Raw genomic sequence first — 14,950 nt, 5'->3', positions numbered from 1 at the left:
AGGGGATGGATGGGTGAGAGGGGGATGGGATGGAGAAATCAGATATCGTATTGGCCAAAACAGAAATTGAGGAAATTTGTGAGTTTTGGTGGGACACTTTGGAAAATATGGGGTAAATGGCCCCCTCCAAAGTTATCCCTGATAAGGTAACTCAATCCTGCTCCCAAAATCTCTAGCCTTAGTATGTGATACTACTTTGGGACTATAAACACCCATGACTCCACAGTAAGAGAAATGTGATGCCACTATTGGACTATATACACCCTTACCTCTCCACATTCAGAGAAATGTGATGTCACTATTATAAACACCCTTACCTCCACAGTCTGGGAGATGTGATGTCACTATTATAAACATCCTTACCACCACAGTCTGGGAGATGTGATGTCACTATTATAAACACCCTTACCACCACGGTCTGGGAGATGTGATGTCACCATTATAAACACCCTTACCACCACGGTCTGGGAGATGTGATGTCACTATTATAAACACCCTTACCACCACAGTCTGGGAGATGTGATGTCACTATTATAAACACCCTTACCACCACAGTCTGGGAGATGTGATGTCACCATTATAAACACCCTTACCACCACAGTCTGGGAGATGTGATGTCACTATTATAAACACCCTTACCACCACAGTCTGGGAGATGTGATGTCACCATTATAAACACCCTTACCACCACAGTCTGGGAGATGTGATGTCACTATTATAAACACCCTTACCACCACAGTCTGGGAGATGTGATGTCACCATTATAAACACCCTTACCACCACAGTCTGGGAGATGTGATATCACTATTATAAACACCCTTACCTCCACGGCATAGTGGAACACCTTGGCTGCCGGGTGGATGCTTAGGTTCTTTACTGGTTGTATATGAGGCTTGCCCCATCCTTTGTCATTATCCCATTCTACAGTCAGCATATGGTCGCTGTGGTGCCTGCCAAACACCAGTTTGTCCACATCCGGTTTAGGCTTAGGGTTTGTGGTAAGTGTAATCTGCAGGTCTTCATACTTGTAAATGAAAACAAAAATTTTAAGTATGAATTACATTTACCTATCACAATAAGTATTGACATAAACTTAATCTACTTATTTCTACACACTTACTGCAGTTACGTAGTCATCAAGTTAAAGAGGGAAACAAGTACCATCATATGGTGAAAACTGATAAAAGAATTACAATGCATAAAGTCCCAAACAACAAATACTGCTCACCTATTTTGCAGAATATGAAGTGAAGACTTTGTTGGAAGATTTAGGTCATAGATGTGGAATTCAAATTCATATCCTTTCTTTTCAGTTAATTTTTAGATAATAATATTTGAAGATTTTAACACATTTGACCTCTTTAACCCTAAAAGTCATTAGTAGGGTCAAGCAAGGTTATTCATTAAACATATTTGATAGTGGTACCCCTTCATTCCAATTGCATGCTACTGGCCCAGTATCATACCCCAGTATAATTGGTTATTTAAAAGAAGATCTAGAAGTTGTTTAACAATGTTAACACAATTAACCTCTGCAACCTTAAAAGGTCAATCAAACTAACCAACAAAAATTGATAATTTGAATAATTGTGGTAGCTCTGTATCCCAGCATGCCAGTGGCCAGATTTCCTGACCCAGGATCTATTGGTTAGAAGAAGTTTTTAACAAGGAAAAGCTGACACCAGATAGACATCAGATACCTAATTAATCATTCAATAAACCACGGTGAGCTAACAAAGGGCATTTGCTTTTTCAAAAGTTGTTGAGTCAAATGTATATATAATAGTTCTTATAAACAAGTACAAAATCCACCAATTAATCTGAACATGGACCCAAAGGATGAAAATTTAAAACAAACTATTTGTTCAATGCATGGATCATTTACTAAGTTCTGTAGGTATAAATCTAAAATCTGTCGCCTGTGTATTTGTTCATGTATATACATGTATGTGAATACATGATTTTAAGTAACTGGTTTACCACAAAGTTATAAATCGCCATTATCATTTCAAATATATGTGAACAGTGTTGACAAATAAAAGGCTCCATTTAAATAAAATCTTCCCATATAGACTATATACATAACAATAAACAGCTCCTTGCGGATATCACGCCACATATATAAAGGTACATATTATAAATTCATATAACAATTTGTACATAAATTAGGATTGCAGCTATATGCAATATTAAATGTACACCTAGAAATGAAGCTAAATAGCTAATAGGTACATAGGTATACACACAATTTTGCTCTTTTGAAGTCTATTTCATTGATTCTTGATACATATTTTCCGAGATAATTAAACTTAATATTATAATATGATATGTCTGGTGTTAACAATATGAGGTACATGTCAAAAAATGCAGTATATATGTCAATAGAATATTTCACAACATCAATAGAATATTTCACAACATGTAGTATGTCAATAGAACATGTCAATAAAACATGTCAATAGATGTAGTGTATGTCAATAGTATATGTCAATAAATGTAGTATATTATGTTAATAGTACATGTCAAAAAATGTATAGTATTGTGTCAATAGTACATGTCAAAAAATGTAGTATGTTTAGTATCTTAAATGAGTTTTCAGTTCAAAAAAGATTTTTTGAAACCGGTCTTAGAAAGTTTTTTTGTAAAATAAAATGTTTCGTTTGTAATTTGATTTTAATAATTTCAATTCGAGTTCAATTATTTATGGCACGTACACTTCGAATTGCTATAACATGTATAATACTTTAACAATGTAAATAGAGCCAACTGTATTGTTGAAAATATATAAAATCAGCTTGTTTTCCTTCTCACTCAATTAACTATTAATTACCTATACACCAGTGTATGGAAGACCTTGGAGTCTTATTGTGCTTGCCATTGATTTACCTTGAACGATGGTCCTGATTTGAAGGAACTTGTCTGTGAGGCAAGACCTGGTCTAAAAAACTGGAGGAGGCTACGGAAACCAACGCAGGGCTGTAAAAAATGGCAAATCAATTCACTATAACGTCACACAAACCAATTATACAACGCAGGGCTTTATACATCACACAAACAAATTATACAACACAGGGCTGTATATAACGGCAAACCCATTCACTATAACGTCACACAAACCAATTATACAATACAGGGCTGTATATAAAGGCAAACCGATTCATTATAATGTCACACAAACCAATTATACAATGCAGGGCTGTAAAAAAAGGCAAACCGATTCATTATAACGTCACACAAACCAATTATACAATACAGGGCTGTATATAAAGGCAAACCGATTCATTATAATGTCACACAAACCAATTATACAATACAGGGCTGTATATAAAGGCAAACCGATTCATTATAATGTCACACAAACCAATTATACAATGCAGGGCTGTATATAAAGGCAAACCGATCATTCACTATAACGTCACACAAACCAATTATACAATACAGGGCTGTATATAAAGGCAAACCGATTCATTATAATGTCACACAAACCAATTATACAATACAGGGCTGTATATAAAGGCAAACCGATTCATTATAATGTCACACAAACCAATTATACAATGCAGGGCTGTATATAAAGGCAAACCGATTCATTATAATGTCACACAAACCAATTATACAATGCAGGGCTGTATATAAAGGCAAACCGATTCACTATAACGTCACAAAAACCAATTATACAATGCAGGGCTGTATATAAAGGCAAACCGATTCATTATAATGTCACACAAACCAATTATACAATGCAGGGCTGTATATAAAGGCAAACCGATTCACTATAACGTCACACAAACCAATTAAACAATACAGGGCTGTATATATGATAATGAATAGATAACTTCATCTGGAATATTTTTATGACTTAATGTTTTACCGTTTCCATAGCCTTGGGTATTCTGCTATAAGGTATAGTCTGTTTCATAAAACTTCAGAATAACTAATCTTAATAAGGGCGCCCCCACTGCAAATTACCCACGCCCTGTGCCCTTATTAGGTCAAATACGGTACATGTATATAATTTAGCTATATATATGATAGATCATTGGGGAGATGTGGTAAAATTTGGGACAACCATGTAACAAAAAAAAAAGATTTAACCTAAAAAAGGGGTTATGCAAACAAAAGTTCAGATATATTATGACATTTATATTTTGATGATTACATAAGAATTAACATCTGAAGTTCACAGTGAAAAATTTAAGTAAAAACTGTAAAAAAAAAGTGGCCAGATTATACCAGTGGTTCAGACAGTGGTTTGTCTTTTTATACAACATATAATGTATATATGAGTCGGCCAAGTTAAACGGCCAGACTGTGGCCAAAAATCAGTAAAGAAGGACTCCAAATATCCTGCGCCCTTCTTAGGTCAAATACGGTATATTAATTTACATTGAGATTTATGTACATGAAATGTATGCATGGTGTAAAATTAAAAGCATACGCAAATAGATAAAGCTGTACCATTGTAAATTACCATTATACATACTAGTGAATGGTAAATATGCATAGGTTCACCTATTATTGATATATAGGTCATGCTCATTGTGTTTTGGAATATATTGGTCAATGATTACACCTGTCAGATGATCGCGAGGTCAATGTCTTCACGGCCTCATTAATCACACCAAATTTTAATTGAATATTCAATAGCCGAAGCAAACATGACAAAAAACATTGAAGTGTGTGCCTGGCTGTGCCACACTTTTTGTATTTAGTACAAAGGATTGTGCTTCGATCCTCAGAGTTAACGTTTTGAATGTCAAATTTTAGTATTCTGTATACACATACGTATGTGCTGTAGTTAAATTCAGGATTGATAAGGACTTTAGATACTCATGTTGGGACTAAAATCTCAGTATACTACATTGGTACAATGTGACACAGTCAGTCCCTGTTATATTATAGGAGATCTATAGTCTCGTTTGGTAATTCATTCAATACAGAACTATAAATGCTATTATACAAAATATAACTCAAGTAGCTTATACACAATGAACATTATAAACAAACTAAAAGGATTTTGAAGAGGTTTAAAGGTTTAGTTTTGTAATTACAGTACAATATAATTGTTATTACATATGCCAATATGAAGCAGATTCTATGTATACCTGTGGATATGCATATACAAGACCACTGTGCAGTGTCAACTTCTAGCTTTGAGCTCTTGAAGATGGGAGGTTTCTCTTTATTTACATGGAGGTCAAGCTTAAATTAATATTTTGCAATGAGAGATCTTAGCTAGGTATAGTGATGTAAGATTAACATATGTTTCTGTTGTTTCATCAGTCTAGCTAACTTAATTACCACTACATTATACATACCTATATATGGATATTTGCAAATGACAGGTTTGGTTTATTACTTTTATATTGCTATTTACTTATTGTTGTTTTATGGGCACATACTTCAACAAACATCATAAACACATATGCCCTACAGATAAAATATTTGACTGCAATAAAATTTAAAGATGAAATGTACCAATACAAGAAAAGATAATTACCTTCCTGACAAAAAAATTGAAGCATGTTTGTAACAGATACAGATCAATATAGGCCTATATAATAAAATATAAATATATAGGGTCAAGTACATAATAAGGACGGTACGGTCTAATATAGGTACTGGATCCTAACAAACAGATGTTTGTTGGATGTGTATTACTAGAAATAGATAATTTGTCAAGTAGTAACAGTACAGACAAGTAAATTCTTAAATTTTCGAGGCAATCTGCCCCTTTAATTTATCAAGACACAAGTAAATTACAAACCATCACATATAGACATAGAACAGTTACACAAATATAGTGGGTTTAAACAATGATAGATATCGTAATGTTGTGAAAACGATCCCCTCGGTCGATAATTAATTTGCCGAGGGCTGATATATATATATTAGCTTAGCCTGCTGGGAACAGTCATGAATGAAGAGCCTATAAACTTCCTCATGCTGATGATCTGATCCATCTACAAATGTACTGGCCATGGTTTAATGGATGTCTTCCTGTTTATAAGTCCATGCCCCATTCTACCAATGTTTTCCCGTTTCCATAAATGTCAACAAGACAGTTAAATTAAATTAATTGACGAATATATTTGAAGGACAATGTTTTGAATGAGAAGATTTGAAGTTTTGCAGTTCGTAAGAGTTTGAGAAGATCATGATCTTTTATTAGTGATAGATCTATATGTACATACACATAAAAAAGTAGGGTTTGAGGGGGTCCAGTTAATTTTAAATTTCTAGTATAGTATTAGACGAGATATTAGACAAATATATGGGGCAAATACTTCCAAAAACTGGCAAATACTTCCAAAAACTGACAATCAAATCAGACAGCCAAACTCTGTGATCTTGCCAAAATCAGGAAAGCATAAACATATCAGCAATATCAATCAATTAAACCAGAAAAAGAAATCTGGTATACCTCAATGTTTTAGACTGGCCCAGCCCAACTCTACAATCTTAGAATCATCAATATAATTTAACTTTATCATTTGGGACTCTAGGATATATCTGATAAAATTTCAAACAAGGTGGAAATCATATAGTTTAACAATTAAGCTGGCCAATTCTTTACAAAAACTTTTGGCTGGTATAGTCATCAGTCTTCTCATTCATTACAATGTAGTTGTTGAACTGTTTATGTAACTATCAAAGACCAATGTAATTAATACAGTGGCCCATAGTTTTACAAATTATTTATATCATACCAATTACCACAGCAGTGGCCCATAGTTTTACAAATTATTTATATCATACCAATTACCACAGCAGTGGCCCATAGTTTTACAAATTATTTATATCATTGTGTATTAGTGTTGCAATTTGGGAATCACTTAACATTTCATGATTGATCACACCATTTCTTAAACGATCGCGATTGATTCTTTGATTGATCATGAACAGAAATTGAAATATTTGCAAAAACATTAACCAAAATGGAGAAAAACTGTAGTGGACATGTTTTATCACATCTAGCAATTAATGATTTAAAAAAAATTTAATGCATTTTTATTTCAATTTACTAGTGATTTTGTTCATTTATTAATTGTTCAATATGGAGGTAAATCTTAAAATGTTATAGTCAAACCATAATTGATCACAAAAATAATGAGCGACTGTTACCCATGCATCATCAGAGGTAAAAGGACTATAATCATCGTCTAAATTGATTAATCGGAACAACAGTGTCTTTATATATGTATTCATTTAAGTTTTTTAATAATACGGTATATTCATTTTAATATCACATTACAGAAAAATTCTGTCTTCTGTATTTTGAATGCATGGCAAGGCCTGAAAATATCTTATATTCTTTGTTACTCACAATTTCAAAATTTGTTTCAGTATCTAAGCAGAGACATATATACAGAGAGATAAGAAACATTGCTATTTTCCCGTACATGTGGTGGCTCCCTTTATTCGTGACCACTCAAGTGTATCCCTTATCAAGAGCACCTTTTCCCTATCAAACACACGCGATCACAGGTAAATCGGACTTTGCTCATGTGTGTATCGATGTACCAGAACTTATTCGACATGTTCTGGTTAATCCGAAAATCACTTGGGTCCTATTCGACATGTCCTAATTTTGTAATTAAGCCGCCATTACGTCAGACCAAAATATCGTCAAATTTAAACGCACACAAAAAGCACATAATTTTATGTAGGCCACTACAAAAGTTTCTTCATTATCCAAAAACTATCATACTTATGGGATATAGTCTTGTTTATCATGCACATTGTTGTCATTTTCTCCGTATTTTTGAAAACCACACAGGGACTTTTCGAAAATTGGAAATTACCGCCGATCTTCCGTGCGGTGGGCTTGACTTTTATACTCAAAATACAAACACTTTGACAGCAAATTGTGATATATTTCATAATGATGACACTTCTGCACTTTGATATTAATAAAATTAAAACATATCCTTGGATCTGGGAGATGATTTCAAATAGAAATTATGAATAATTATGTGTCTGGTTTTCAAGTTTTCTCCAATATGGCGTCAGGTGAAGACTGAACAGAGTGACCGCAAAGGATTGCGGGAAGGTCAGGGGCCACCACGTAGACATAAGGGCAAATAGAGTGTTGCCAATCCCTCTATATATGTCTCTGATCTAAGGTATTATTTTGACTTGAGACTATTGAACACAAACAACACTGTATGTTAAACCCATGAAAATTCCCAAAAGTTGCCAGTGCCAAATTTAAAGACTATACTGATTGTAGCTATAGATCTCTAAATAAAAAAGTTTACTTTGATCTGTTTGTTCCATACAAATGACCGAACCAGCACAATATGCATTGGTCAATTATTAGAACATAAATACCCAACTAATCTAACATGTTATGTATTTTACTTGTGTAGTATAACTACACACCAGACAAAATATGTACTAGGTCTACTTATTACACAGCATATGATAAAACTAAGTCTGAAGCTATTGTTTTTTCTCCATATTGTTCTTGCTAATTAGCTACTCATGACAAATACTATTGGTCAAAACCAAATATTATTAAGTTTAACGAACTAATGAATATAATTAATGTTAAAAAACTAATAAAAATGTGTATTTCTATCAGATTAATCAATAACATGATCTGTCCTCCTTGAGAAGAATGAAAATGTTTTGTTGTGAAACACTGTCGTGCATCAACTACGAACACTACTTTAATTGTATATATTATATTGTAAATATGTTTTTCTTTATACATCATGTCAGTATGTGAAAAGAGACTAAAATGAATTTTAATTTGATCATGGAATCATATAGATTAGAAGTTAGTATGTATGAATTAAAAACAAAATTACATGTTTACAAAATTTATTCAAATGTTGTTTTCCCTAGCTAGGTATCTGTTCTGTTGGACTTTCCAAAGAAAACATCCTCATCTTATTCTTGAATAAAACTAGTAAATAATTAATATAACATATTGTCTTATTTAATACAGTTAATATTCAGGAACGTTAATCATAATACATTTGGACATTAGGAAAGTTAGGATAACTAAACTGATGACAGTGCAGTTTTAACCAATTGAACTCTAAACAATTAACGAACAAGTTGTAATTCAACTTTTAAAAAGATAATTCAAAGCAGAAAAAAATATAGAAAAAAAAAACTGTTTTGTATTAATCGTGAAATGTTAACTATTTAAAAACAGACCGATCTTAATAAAATATTATCCATAATATCATATACGTTCATTGAAAATGATATTATAAGAAAAATGCCACAGAAAATATCATTGGGTTGTCTAGATCCATGATCTACTGTACATAGATATTCTAGTTTGCATACAAACCCGAAGGTCACGGTAAGGGCTTCGTTTGTTAGCAGTGGAAAAAAGTTCGATTTCTATGAACTGGTTCATGACAAGAGTCAAAGAGTTATTAACATGATATAATAAATTGACACTAGCTTATATGATTAATATTACATCCAATTTGAAAACGGGATTTCAAAGTCAAATGGTAATTTATTCTTAACAATATACTACATGTGACATGGGCTTTCATGTCGATGTACATTGTGGAATAATGATTTTTTATACAACTACTACGTGAAAATCACAAACAAACACATATCAAACAGTATAAGGAGACATTTGAAAAGTTAAATACATTTACATCCACTTAAATTTCATTGCCATTTAACACAAACTCGTTTGTTTACACGTACCTTGCGGACGCATATCGCCATGTTGTCTGTTTGCGGAGATGTTATCCACGGTAGATAACTCTGGATTTTTCTCCATGATGATGCAACTTTTTATGACGCAGTTTCGTGTACAAAATCGATAGACATACGTACATATAGGCATACATTACATTTATAATAATAAGAAACGAAACAATAGTTTATGGGTAGTCGACGAAGGCGAAAATAGTTTTATGATGATAAGGCATGTACTTTGCTTAGCTGGCTCAGAGACCTATATTAATTTAGGTCTCTGGCTGGCTAGAAAAATAAAAGAAAAAGTTTTTCTTTATTGTTATCAAATCTCTGCACCAGTAGCCCTGAAACAACATTCATTAAAATATGTAACGGCATATAATTATGACCATCACAGCACGCGCTTCTGTTGTTTTCCATAACTTACATAGATTTAATAAATTAATGTGCGTTGTCTACAGGTTAGTGTCACAAGTGGGCATGTGGTAAAAGGGAGACAACCGCTAGAAAATGATACCACTGTCAGCTAGGCCTTCAATATCGTAGAAAAAAACATATTTCATATTTGTTTCGCTCCGACTACAATTAACTATTTGATTGCTTTTCTGATTAATTTATCACAAATCTATGTCAATTTGTATATTGATTAAAGCTCCATAAAACTACAATGTGTACCATACACTACAGCCGAGAGTTCAAAGTCCGTTTCCCTGATGTCGTACATAAATAAGGTTGATGGACACCAAACATCTGACAGTTATATTGATAAATTGTCTGCCTACCTGTTAAAGCAACCACCTCCTGGTTTTGAGAGTTCAAATTCAACTGCCGAATCCATAGAATCTAATTAATTTACAGAATCAAAATATTCGTCAATGCTTACTGGAGAAACAACACCGGGTTCAAGTCAGCTGATAAGAGGATGACCTATATAATGTGAGCATGCGATGGGAGCATGCTCTCTTTTAAATAATTTCTACTTTCATTTTCGTAATTTGACATTTTCTATCCTACTTTCTGTGCACTCAGAGCAATACCCAATTTTGTTTTTGGTGCATATTGTAGACATAACAGTGTATTTTCTCCCTAAATGTACATATATCTGTACAAACTTCCACACACTGGAAAGTTTAATGTTATCAAGTATACCAGAGACCTTGACTTACTTCAATACTTGACACCAGCTAGCTTTAACAACAATGAACAAATACTTTTAAAAAGTGAAGAAAAAATACCAGAAATGCATTAAAATTCTCATGATGCCTCCCCGCACATAGACACTTAAAGTTTTAGCCTATATGCGCACTGAGTAACATTTGTTCTACATTTTTCAGATTTGATTGTTAATGACAAAATATAAATTTAACCCTATTATTGAATTACCTCCCCTTACACGCTTTTGCCACTAAATGTGAATGTTCCGCCACTCACTCTTGCTGAATGATGACAGACAGATAACGGACGTCAAACTTGTTTATTCAACATAACACCATAGTTAAAACCATAGTTAACACCGTAAGAACTGAAATGTGAAACAAAATACTCTTATGAGTCCTAACATAGTGACAAATATTCTATTTCATACTAAACATACTGTTTTTCCTATATAGCTAACATTGTTGACTAGAATACTGAATACTAGTATCATAATATTGACAAATCAACAATATAATTACTTGAAAATTAAAGGTACATTGTACAATCAAAGACTTTGTTGTTACTATAACTATTGACATATTAACTCTGATATCAATTAGCCTCATCGTTAATGGTCATATTATCATGTCTGAGAACTGAACTCATAGACAACATTCTAATAGATAGTATTATAAACACTATAACAATTTAGTATTTAACTATTCACACATCTGATTAACAATTATAGATTGAATCATTACAATATATAGGTACTGTACTGCACACTATAATAGATCTATACTTGTACATGCATATATAAACTTACGCTGTGGTGACACCTAGCCTGACTTCTGATTTAAGGCATTTCAAAAAATAGGCTTGCACATGTGCTCTACAATTAAGTAAAATACATTGTGAGCAGTTACAACACTAATATCAATAGTAATCTACAAACATAGGGAAGTACTTATTACCCTTGGATATATATGAAGATATATGTATGTGGAGATTGTAATAAACTCAAACTGGCATACTATATTATTATATAACTACAACTACACAGTGTATACAAATAAATCACAGCAGCACTAAATACTGACATCTGTAATCATATGACTAGGAGACTGTAACTTTCCTTAACAGACTTAAAATACGCATTTATCGATAAAATGACAATTAATGGTAAATCAAACAATGGGAGGTAATGCTACACATTAATTTTACATTTTAGTTACACAAGTAAAAGGCTCCATGTAATCAGCGAGGCACTGTTTTGCCATACATATAAAATGGGACGAAATGACTTGCACTGTTTCGAAAAATACTAACATATCGCTTAACCGAACAATACTGAATTAATGTCTAAATTTGACAATCGAACGTCGATCCACATTACTTATGTGATATTTGTCAAACAATATATACCATATTGACATTGCAAAATATATCTAAAAAACTTACAAATGCACTGCGGTCTTGTAACGCTGTAAAACGTGTTTATAATTTCTGGCGTTCTTCTGCAATAAAAAGAGCGACACTACGGGGGATAACTCATGACAAACAACTACTAAATATCACGTACTGACGTAGGCTATACCAAGGGAGGTAATTCCTACTGCTGGTCCAGCACACTCCCCGTCTGATATTAGTAATATCACTATTTTCTACTACAAATTATAAATGTTAAACAACCAGAATACACAGTTCTTCATTTACAGAGTCCATAGTCTACTTTTCAAGAAGAAGAACCATTTCTGTTATCGGACGCGTTAACACAGTCACTCTGTTGTCCTTTGCGACGCGAACTTCAGCTTTGCGAACCCTATTGTCACATTCACTTTTAAACACAGTTTGAATGATTCCTAACGCCCAATCGTTGCGCGGTAGTGATTTATCTCTGAGAAGCACAATATCTCCTTCCTTGAGGTCTCGTTGATCATCCTGCCACTTCCTACGTGGCTGTAGGGTTTGAAGGTAACCTTCGCGCCATTTCTTCCAGAACATTTCAGAGAGGGCCTGGACTCTGCGCCAATGACCCTTATAGATGTCTCTTTCGGAGAAATTCAATGCTGTAACTGGGTCATAGTAATTCACTTTCTGATTCAGAAGAACAGCTGGGCTTAAGATTTCCGGGGATTTTGGATCATGCGAAATGGAGGCAACTGGTCGAGAGTTGACAATGGCGCACACCTCAGCCATGAATGTCACCAAAATCTCATGCGTTAGACTTTTGCCTGCAGCACCCATTAACATAGAATCAAGTATTCTCCTAACTACCCCAATCATTCGCTCCCACACTCCACCCATGTGGGAGGAATGTGGAGCGTTGAATTTCCACACGATGCCAGAATCATTGAGATAAGAGGCAGTAGGTCCATCTCCAACATTAACGCTGTCAATGTGTAACTCGTTCACAGCTCCAACAAAGTTTGTTCCACAGTCTGAACGTATTTCTTTCACGTTGCCTCTGATAGCAACAAACCGTCGCAGAGCGTTGATGAATGATGAGCTAGACATTTCTTCTGTTACCTCCACGTGTATGGCACGTGTCGTCAGACACGTGAACAGCATTCCCCACCGCTTCGAGTTTGCTGATCCACCTCGCGTCTTCCTAGTGACTACGGACCAAGGTCCGAAGGCATCAACACCTACGGAGGTGAACGGGGGCCCTGGAACAAGTCGATCCTTAGGGAGATCAGACATCTTTTGATGTTCCAGGGGCCTTCGAAGTTTCCGGCACGTAACACAGCTACTAATGATACTGGTGATCAACCTTTTAGCACCTACTATCCAGTAACCATTGTTTCTTAATGAACCTTCCGTGATAAGCCGTCCTTGATGATATACTGCTTTATGATGATGCTGGACTAAAAACTTTGTCAGACAATGTTTACTAGGTAAAACTATGGGATTAGTTTCCTCGATAGGAAGATCGCTCTTTCCTAGACGTCCCCCTACACGCAAGACACCAGAACCATCCAGATAAGGGTCCAAATTCCTGATGTGACTTGACATGGGCACATGTTTTCCTTCCCTTAGACACAAAACTTCTTCATGGTAAGCATGCTCTTGAATAAGTCTAATGATAACAGCAGTAGATTCCTTGATTAGATGTGTTGTGCTCTCAGTCGGAGAGTCCGGGGTAAGTTTTCCCTTGAAGCGACGAGCAGCTCTCTTAATCAGGACTATGACATTCACTAGTTTGCGCCAGTTAGACAAATCTTGTAAGCGGTCAATGAAGCTTTCTTCTAAAACAGTTTTACGGGAAGCTACTGTGACTTCCGGTCGCAGCTCCTTGTCATCATCTGGCTCTACTAATGGAAACTCCCTTGGTGTTATAGCAGAGTTTTTATAGAGTTGTTCAGGACCTCGCAGCCAGTTGCTGTTTGCAAAATCCTCTGGCTTGGTGGAAGAACGAGTAGCAAGATCAGCCGGATTTTCTCTAGTATTGACGTATGACCACTGATCTGCTCGACAGCTGCGCAAAATCCTTTCCACGCGATTAGCAACATATGTGTAGAACCTGCGTGTCTTGTTATTAACATACCCTAAAACGACCTTACTGTCACTGTAGTACCTCACAGATTGTAGAGATATATGGAGAGATTCGCAAAGAAATTCAGCAAGTTCAACTGCCATGACGGCTGCGCACAGCTCAAGTCTAGGTATAGTGTGTCCTCTAACTGGGGCTATCTTTGACTTTCCTGCCGCAAAACCAGTATGGTATATTCCATCGTGTAAAGTAACCACATATGCCACCGTCGCAATCGCCTTCTCCGAGGTGTCGGAGTAGATATGTAGTTCTACCCCGTCCGATGTGCTGAGGGAAAGAGGAACGAACATTCGTTGAATGGAGATGTCCTTCAGTTGTTCCAGAGACCTTGTCCAAACATTCCACTTTTCCAGTTGCTCTGTAGGTATAGGTTCATCCCATCCGGTACCAGTAGCAATCTCCCTGAAGAGAATACGACCATGGATTGTGATTGGTGATAGGAAACCGATCGGGTCAAATATGCTGTTTAAAGTGGAGAGCATGCCCCGACGGGTTTCCGGTTTAGTATTGACCTGGATATCGAACTTGAAAGAGTCTGTGTTTAGGTCCCAGGACATGCCCAAACTGTGCTGTACCGGC

General features: G+C 35.1%; 2 protein-coding genes across 4 annotated transcripts in view; both read right to left on the bottom strand.

Annotated features, from left to right (window-relative positions):
* LOC117336128 (branched-chain-amino-acid aminotransferase-like) overlaps positions 1–10,603 on the bottom strand; it is a 37,939-nt gene extending 27,336 nt beyond the window's left edge. Inside the window, exons 1-3 of one of the 2 annotated variants that reach the window (XM_033896511.1) lie at positions 10,464–10,603; positions 2,887–2,976; positions 824–1,024 (exon numbers count right to left, since the gene is read on the bottom strand). In XM_033896511.1, the coding sequence (XP_033752402.1) occupies positions 824–934 (111 nt within the window). In that variant the 5' untranslated portion in view covers positions 935–1,024; positions 2,887–2,976; positions 10,464–10,603. Of the gene's footprint in view, positions 1–823; positions 1,025–2,886; positions 2,977–9,687; positions 9,786–10,463 lie in introns of those variants that run through there. The other variant, XM_033896510.1, reaches the window with a different exon arrangement.
* Positions 10,604–11,096: 493 nt separating this feature from the next.
* On the bottom strand, positions 11,097–14,592 carry LOC117336813. 2 transcript variants are annotated; one of them, XM_033897467.1, is made up of 3 exons: positions 12,280–14,592; positions 11,645–11,710; positions 11,097–11,203 (listed from the first exon to the last, which is right to left on the bottom strand). In XM_033897467.1, the coding sequence occupies exon 1, from the start codon at positions 14,455–14,457 to the stop codon at positions 12,547–12,549; it is 1,911 nt and encodes a 636-aa protein (XP_033753358.1). In that variant the 5' UTR covers positions 14,458–14,592; the 3' UTR covers positions 11,097–11,203; positions 11,645–11,710; positions 12,280–12,546. The 2 variants fall into 2 exon arrangements, with proteins under 2 accessions (XP_033753358.1, XP_033753357.1); XM_033897466.1 differs by having other exon boundaries at positions 11,142–11,710.
* Positions 14,593–14,950: the final 358 nt, after the last annotated feature.

Source organism: Pecten maximus, chromosome 10, assembly GCF_902652985.1.
Source record: "Pecten maximus chromosome 10, xPecMax1.1, whole genome shotgun sequence".
Taxonomy (NCBI): Eukaryota; Metazoa; Mollusca; class Bivalvia; order Pectinida; family Pectinidae; genus Pecten; species Pecten maximus.
Note: the sequence above shows the minus strand (reverse complement) of the source record. Positions and strands in the feature narration are given on the sequence as shown.

What these genes read in the sequence shown, in the direction of transcription:
- LOC117336813 (XM_033897467.1), bottom strand. Translation starts at nt 14,457, where the DNA reads ATGGCAGTTGAACTTGCTGAATTTCTTTGCGAATCTCTCCATATATCT.